The 8812-nt window shown below is 40.6% G+C and overlaps 1 protein-coding gene across 1 annotated transcript in view; it reads left to right on the forward strand.

The window, feature by feature from the left end:
* ALDH1L2 (aldehyde dehydrogenase 1 family member L2) overlaps positions 1 to 3797 on the forward strand; it is a 109757-nt gene extending 105960 nt beyond the window's left edge. Inside the window, exon 23 of the mRNA XM_069764215.1 lies at positions 1860 to 3797. Coding sequence (XP_069620316.1) covers positions 1860 to 1915 — 56 coding nt within the window. The 3' untranslated portion in view covers positions 1916 to 3797. The remainder of the gene's footprint in view (positions 1 to 1859) is intronic.
* The last annotated feature ends 5015 nt before the right edge of the window (positions 3798 to 8812 follow it).

An 8812-nucleotide genomic window follows, 5' to 3' on the forward strand; every position in this document is an offset into this window, starting at 1 on the left:
TAGGAGTCCCACCAGCTACAGCCCATATCATGAAAAGATTCAGCATTTCTGGAGAAATCCATGTGTGCAAAGAAGAAAGCCAAACATCAATATTGGATGCTTGGTGCACTGCATTAAAAACAGGCTTGATTCGGTCATGCAAAAATAACGATTTGGTCATGCAAAAACAGGCATGATTCGGTCAGAAATGCTTCCAGAAATCATGGTCTGTGAACATAGTTCGCCATGCAACCGACAAATGCAAGTTAAAGCATATTGCAAAGAGGAACATTTAGGCCATGTGCACACGTTCAGGTTTTTTCTCGTTTTTTTCGCGTTTTTTCGCGCTAAAAATGCTATAAAAACTCATTAAAAACGCATACATTATGCATTCTATCATTTAGAATGCATTCTGCATGTTTTGTGCACATGGATGCGTTTTTTTCCGCGAAAAAAACGCATCGCGGTAAAAAAAAGAGCATGTTCATTATTTTTGCGGATTTTCTGCATTTTTCCCGCAATTCTATGCATTTGGGAAAAAACGCACCAAAAACGCATCAAAAACGCGTCAAAATCGCAGTAAAATCGCAGTAAAAACGCATGCAGATTTCTGGCAGAAATGTCCGGTTTTTGTCAGGAAAATTTCTGCAAGAAATCCTAACGTGTGCACATACCCTTAGGCTATGTGCACACGTTGCAGATTATTTGCGGTTTTTAAGCGTTTTTTCGCTATAAAAACGCTATAAAACCGCAAATAATCTGCATACATTAAGCATCCCATCCTTTATAATGGAATCCGCAATTTCTGTGCACATGATGTGCGTTTTTCCGCATGAAAAACGCATTGCGGAAAAATAATGAACCTGCTCATTAATTTTGCGTTTTTTTTCGCGGATTTCCCACTGTCTAATGCATTGGGAAATGTCCGGGAAAAACCGTGCAAAAAAACGCGTCAAAACCGCACAAAAAAACGCATGCGGATTTCAAGCGGAAATCTGGCAGAAATGTTCGGATTTTCACAGGAATTTTCTGCATGAATTCCTGAACGTGTGCACATAGCCTTACAGACTGTTGTAAAAAGAAAAGGGGATAATACAGATTGGACTTTTTTTTAAATGTGTTGCTGCCGTCATTTTCCAAATGAATTCATTTTTTCAAATGAAATGTAAAAATGTCTAATTCTCACCTTCTGATCTTTGATCTATGTTCTGTTCTTCATAAAAATTTATCTATAAGAGATTTCCACATCGTCGCATTGTTCTTTTCTTTGCATTTTACAGAGAGTCACAACTTTTGGGAATTGGGGTTGTATTTTCATATTAAGCAGTGAATTTTGAAAAAGAATTAAATGGCCAGTCTGACATGGATTGTTACAGCAAGTGCACAAGTCTTATCAGGTCTAAAAGATTTGTTTATTAAGGTATGCGGTTTGTACTGTGAAATCTGGTGACGGATATCCTTGAATGGGTGCTCCTACCTCGTACGTTTATAGTGTATCCACAGGATTTGATATAATTGTATAGTAGAGGTGGATCCCACCAATGTGCCCTACATCTATTGTCACAATGGGTGGTCCTTATGTCAGTGGATATGTGGATGAAATTCTCTTACCAATCAATGGAAATACTAACCAAGTGTATTACAACTTTGCGGGCCTGTGCCCCTTTCTCAAAAAAATGGGATTGTGGTTCAGATAAGAATACCCCTTTAGCGTCAAGAGGTTGCTTTGGTGATGAAATGGTAAATTAATTTTAAGTATTGTGCATTGTGGATTTTTTAAGCTTTTTTGGAAGCTATTTTTAAACATGTAAAAGTTCAGATTTTCAGCAATTTGAAAAAAATCACAATGGCTGATCAAAACTTGTATTTCTTTACTGCAGGGGAGGAAGCTCTTCATGAATACCTCAGAACGAAAGCCGTCACTGTAGAGTATTAACAGATAAGGCTACAGTAAAATCATCCTGGACTTATTTTCCTAGTGTGATTCATCTTCACCATATCAAGAACTGTATATTTGAAATGGGGGAACAATGGAAACCATGTGCCTATACCGTCATTTTCATGCGGCGCCAAGACTTTTCACATAAACACGATATATGCAATCCTTCAGTCATAGCGGGTAGTAGGGTTGCTTTACAGACATCTCGATTGTGCCATATTAGACAAACATGTGGTTTTGTGCCGCAATGTGTCCTTCAGGTTACAACAGGAATACCTGCTGTGACATATTACATTTAAATTTACTGTCAATGTTTCCACTACTACAATACGGTTCCCAGTGGCCTAAATGGAAACCATATTGAATTTAAATCTGGCCCCATAGTGGAGGAAGTGACAGCAAATAATTTTAACGTGTATGAAGGAACAGAAAATGTATGACTATTGATCTGTTACAAAGCACTGAATCCTTCTCAAGGTAATTCCCATGAATTTATTAAGTACTAGATGGCAGCCCGATTCTAAAGAATCGGGAGTCTAGAATCCATATATACTTTATTTATTCAAATGTAAGAATAATACAATTAATAAATAATAGTAAGAAAGAACAAAAATAATAGGCAGTATATGGAGAAAACACCAAACAAAAGTTCAAAATTGGTGTGAAAATGTCACTGAACCACTTCACAACTAAATATATATAGTTTTGGTAAATGGTATTATCATTTTTTTGACGAAATTCGGCAGGAGCTTGAAGAGCAACGTCACTGGGCCCGCCTCCACGCAGTAGAAACTTGCTGTGAGGTAAAAATTCAAAAATCACACCAAAATGGCGGGCGGAGTGTGTCACAGTACGGCACGTTTCTGATTGCTCGCTCGCTCGCAGCAGGCGGCAACCAATCAGACACTGGACACTGTTGACGTCACTTATCTCCGGACATTAGCTCCGGACATTATCTCCGCACATTAGCTCCAGACATTAGCTCCGGACAAAGCCACGGAAGTTGGCACAAATTGCAGGAAGTAGTATTCTAGGCAATTAATCTCCGGACATTAGCTCCGTACATTAGCTCCGGACATTAGCTCCGGACAAAGCCACGGAAGTTGGCACAAATTGCAGGAAGTAGTATTCTAGGCAATTATATATTAGATTTGCTCCAGCTGGGAGTACAATTTGATGGCATATTCCTAGAATATTAATGTACAATTTTCAAGAGTCCAACCTCTCTGACCCAGCAGATTGCTGGAATGAAGTGCCAATGGTGGAAAAAAAATGTTCTACTCTATTTCTACACTATTTCATCTCGTGTTTGAAGTTTCTGGACAGCTGCAAGAATAGCCATTGACTATAACAGGCTGACTACCGGTACTTGCTCAGAGGCATAGCATTCCTAGTGCCGCTGCCACTTGTAGCTAATGTCTAAGGTCATGCCATATCCTGCCACCACAATGTTTAGAGTCTTGTCATTAAACTGGACTGACTTCTTATCAACATTTGACAGTCACCACTTGACATCTTTAGGTTTTCCTACCTCTTATATTAGTTGACCAAATGTTGCGTGGCCAAGGATAGTTGTGTGCCCTCTGGACTCCCTTTTCTGACCCCTTTTATCTCCCAGTGCATGGTCCTGTGGTCAGCACATTGCCTCTCTGACAGCAGACACTACATATTTGTTGGCTTCTGCTTTCTGACAATCTTTGCGCAAGTAGAAGCTGATCTTCTGCAGGGAGAAGAGCGCAGATCATGCAAATGTTCACGCCAAGGTTTAAAAAGAGGAAACAAACATCCTGAAAGCACAGTTATAATCCACAAGCATCAACTGAAACCAGCATTACATTGTATGGGCACTGAACAAAGAATAAATAAGTGCTTTCCTACATCTGAAGTCTTTTTTTTTTTAGGAATTGTTTTTGGTGAAACTACATTAACATTAATTTTGATCTGTTAACAAGTAATAACCATCAGTTGTCTGCAGCAAAAATGGTACATTTGTTACATGAACAAACATCTAACATCCTATGCATAGGGTACACAGTCTCATTTACTGCAGGTGAGCAAAGCTACCATATAAGCCAACTAATGGATAGGTAATGTTTTTCTAATTCTGCAGCACCCTTTTTAGGCCGGTGTCACACTTGCCGAGTTCAATGCGAGTCTCTCGCATCAAGTCCTGGCACTGCCGCCGGCACTGGGGACCAGAGCGTGCGGCTGCATAGAAATACATGCAGCCGCACACTCCGGTCCCGAGTGCCGGCGGCAGTGCTGGGTATTGATGCGAGAGACTCACACGAGTTTCTCGCATTGAACTTGCAAGTGCGACCCCGACCAAAGAAAAACGTACTGATTGTGTCCGACACTTGTACATAAATCCGACAATTAATCCCACCTCTTTAGAACTTTTCTGCTTGTATATAAGTTGATGCCTATGGCAGATTAACTGTCCGAATACTAAACCTATCAAACTGGCTTGTGCAGTTATTCCCCCATCTTAGATTTATGATGTATTATGCATATGTAAAACCATGTCACAATAGCACATCACAAAGCAAATTGTGTCAAATTCATAAAACACCAAAAGCATTCTGTTACAAAGTAACTTTATTTGGAACATGTGGATTAAAATAGGACATTGACAACCAGCAATAAATATCAGAATAAGGCCTTATTCACACGTCCTTGAGTCTCGTACGTGTTGTAACCATGAATAGAGCATAAACCATTATAATCTATGGGGCTGTTGACATGTCTGTGTTTTTTGTGAACCGAGTGATCCAGAAAATATCACGGTGACACGTCAATTTTTAATCTAAATCCTTGATCAATATGTCCCATATAAGTCTATTGGTCCGTGTACTGTCCATGATTAACCTTGCAACGAACAGGAGAAGCATTGTAGTTTTTTCCACCAGTGAAAAAAAAAATCACTGTTTGGTAATACTGGACATCGACCAAACACTGATAAAATAGGATCCAAAACACTTATGAACAAACATACATTCGAGAGAAATTGGGGATGTCTGAATAAAGACTTAAAGGTACTGAGGTTGTGTGTCTCCAAAGTATTTATAGGCTAGAAGGACAAAATATCATGATGAATGACACAAGGTAGGAAAAGGAGAGAGGTTCATAAATTGAAAGTATTAGCAGGTCAAAACTGTTCTCAATCCCTATTAAGACTTCAATATTTTAAAATAAAATAAAAGATAATAATTGCTTACCAATAATTTGATTTTCCAGAACTATGAAAGCACCCTAAATAGAGAGAGTATCCGCCCCCAGGAACAGGAAACCTATCGAAATAAAAGGGGCGGTACCTCTCCACTTCCCCTGTGTGCTTACAGAGCACAAAAGTTAACAGACATATACTGTATACATACAAAATATCAATTATTCTTCAACATATACTATTATATACAATTTTTTTGTGTGAAAAAGAGGAAAGCCATTTATCACCAGAAATATAACGGATGGAAGTAGGACGGTGTGGTCATGGTTCTGGAAAATCAAATTACGAGTAAGCAATTATCTTTTCTTTTCACCATGACAGCACCATACAGAGAGAGTAAAATAGAAGAAATCCCTAGGGAGGGACCACCGCTGAAAGAACCTTTCTCCCAAAGGAAAGATCACAGAGTCCTAAATTCATCCTGCAGTGCTTAACGAAGGTGGAAGGAGATGACCAGACTACTGCCTTGCAGATTTGATCAATAAAGACATTCACTCTTTCCGCCTAAGAGGTAGCTATGGTTCTTGTAGAGTGTTTCTTGATGGGGATTACAGTCAGAAGCAGAATAGGCAAAAAATATGGCCATCCTAAAGGATCTAGCGATTGTGGATTTAGTAGCCCCTTAATCCTTTCTTGGCCCCTGAAAAATAATAAACATGGCCAAGGACTTCATCCAGTGCTTTGTTAAGGTATCTCAGGATACACTTAACATCCAGGGAGTGAAACGGTGCTTTTCTTTGGGTTTCTGGTTTGAAGGAAGAACCATTTCCTGACTTCTGTGAAACCTACAACTTACTTTTGGGAAGAGTTGCGGATCCGGCTTCAATGTTACGCCCTATATTCCAAGATGTTTGTAAAACAGAGGTTGACCGAAATAGTTTGTAAGTTGCTCACCCACCTGAGGTTAGTGCAACCAGAAGTACGGTTTTTAGTGCAAGCATACTAACAGTAGAAGATGACATAGGTTCGAAAAGAGCCTTTGTAAGAGCATTCAAAACTAAATTCAGATCCCAGAGGGCTAGCCGAGGGCCGTTACTGGTCTATATGAAAAAGATGCTTTAATGTCATAGCGGGGTCCCGATCATTGCCATGGTAACCCGATGTCGTCTTGATGACATCCAGGTCCACCAGAGCTAGCAAAGTTGCTTGATCATGCTCAGAGCATGAAGAGGCAAGTTTGCCTGTCAGTGCAGCGCTGACAGCTTGCATAGCATAGGCATGCTTCTGCATACCTATGCTATACAAGCAATCAGTCTGCAAGAAATGAAAGTCCTATGGTGGGACACAGTAAAAATGTGAATAAAAGCAAACTAATAAAAATATGGTGTACCCAAAAATATTTTTATGAAAAGAAAAAAGTATAAACAATAAAAGTAACCTTATTTGGTATTGCCGCATCTAGAACGAACCAACCTATAAAACTGTGTGATTAGTTAAAGGGACACTGTCACCTGAATTTGGAGGGAACAATCTTCAGCCATGGAGGCGGGGTTTTGGGGGTTTTGATTCACCCTTTCCTTACCCGCTGGCTGCATGCTGGCTGCAATATTGGATTGAAGTTCATTCTCTGTCCTCCATAGTACACGCCTGGGCAAGGCAAGATTGCCTTGTGCAGGCATGTACTACGGAGGACAGAGAATGAACTTCAATACAATATTGCAGCCAGCATGCAGCCAGCGGATAAGGAAAGGGTGAATCAAAAACCCCGCCTCCATGGCTGAAGATTGTTCCCTCCAAATTCAGGTGACAGTGTCCCTTTAATCCCTTTAGTGAACACAGTAAAAAAAAGGCAAAAAACAATGCTTTATCATCGCAAAGCCAAACAAAAAGTGGAATAAAACCTGATCAAAAAGACGAATATAAACATGTTACCGCTGAAAACGTCGTCTTCTCCTGCAAAAAACAAGCAATCATAAAGCCCCATCAGCGGAAAAATAAAAAAAGGTATGGCTCTCAGAATAAAGTGATGCAATTTTTTCTTTCTATAAAATAGCTTTTATTGTGTAAAAGTGCCAAAACCTTAAAAAAAATATATATAAATGTGGTATTGCTGTAATTGTACTGACCTGAAGAATAAAGCTGCCTTATTAATTTTACCCCACACGTAACGACAAACGCCCCTCCCCCCAAAACAACAATTCCTGAATCCCAATTCCACTACCCCCTTCTGCTACTCTCCCCTCGTTTGAGGTGCACTCCATCCGCATCTACTCCCCCTCCAACCTCCAGCTGGCTGTCATCTACCGCCCCCCAAAACTAGCCATCTCCACCTTTCTCGACCACTTCACCACCTGGCTATTTCATTTCCTCTCTGCTGACATCCCCCACTATCATCATGGGTGACTTCAACATCCCCATTGACACTTCCACCTCAGCTGCCTCTAAATTTTTATCGCTCACTGCCTCCTTTGGCCTCACTCAATGGTCCTCTGCGGTCACTCACAAAGATGGTAACATGCTGGACCTTATCTTCACCCACTTCTGTTCCCTTACTAATATCACTAACTCACCCCTCCCCCTGTCTGACCACAACCTACTGACATTCTCTTCCCTCTCCTCTCCTAGTGTGCAACCCCCACTCCACAAACTCACCCTTGCAGAAATCTCAAACACCTCAATTTACAATCACTCTCTGAGTCCTTTCTTACAGACATAGCTTCCCTTCATGACACAGATGCTGCTGCCAATTTATAACACCACAATAACAGCAACACTTAGTTACATAGTTATTAAGGTTGGAGGAAGACTACAGGTCCTTCTCAAAAAATTAGCATATAGTGTTAAATTTCATTATTTACCATAATGTAATGATTACAATTAAACTTTCATATATTATAGATTCATTATCCACCAACTGAAATTTGTCAGGTCTTTTATTGTTTTAATACTGATGATTTTGGCATACAACTCCTGATAACCCAAAAAACCTGTCTCAATAAATTAGCATATCAAGAAAAGGTTCTCTAAACGACCTATTACCCTAATCTTCTGAATCAACTAATTAACTCTAAACACATGCAAAAGATACCTGAGGCTTTTATAAACTCCCTGCCTGGTTCATTACTCAAAACCCCCATCATGGGTAAGACTAGCGACCTGACAGATGTCAAGAAGGCCATCATTGACACCCTCAAGCAAGAGGGTAAGACCCAGAAAGAAATTTCTCAACAAATAGGCTGTTCCCAGAGTGCTGTATCAAGGCACCTCAATGGTAAGTCTGTTGGAAGGAAACAATGTGGCAGAAAACGCTGTACAACGAGGAGACCGGACCCTGAGGAAGATTGTGGAGAAGGACCTATTCCAGACCTTGGGGAACCTGAGGAAGCAGTGGACTGAGTCTGGTGTGGAAACATCCAGAGCCACCGTGCACAGGCGTGTGCAGGAAATGGGCTACAGGTGCCGCATTCCCCAGGTAAAGCCACTTTTGAACCATAAACAGCGGCAGAGGCGCCTGACCTGGGCTACAGAGAAGCAGCACTGGACTGTTGCTAAGTGGTCCCAAGTACTTTTTTCTGATGAAAGCAAATTTTGCATGTCATTCGGAAATCAAGGTGCCAGAGTCTGGAGGAAGACTGGGGAGAAGGAAATGCCAAAATGCCTGAAGTCCAGTGTCAAGTACCCACAGTCAGTGATGGTGTGGGGTGCCATGTCAGCTGCTGGTGTTGGTC

The sequence above is a fragment of the Ranitomeya imitator genome, chromosome 4 (assembly GCF_032444005.1).
Source record: "Ranitomeya imitator isolate aRanImi1 chromosome 4, aRanImi1.pri, whole genome shotgun sequence".
NCBI classification, from domain to species: Eukaryota; Metazoa; Chordata; class Amphibia; order Anura; family Dendrobatidae; genus Ranitomeya; species Ranitomeya imitator.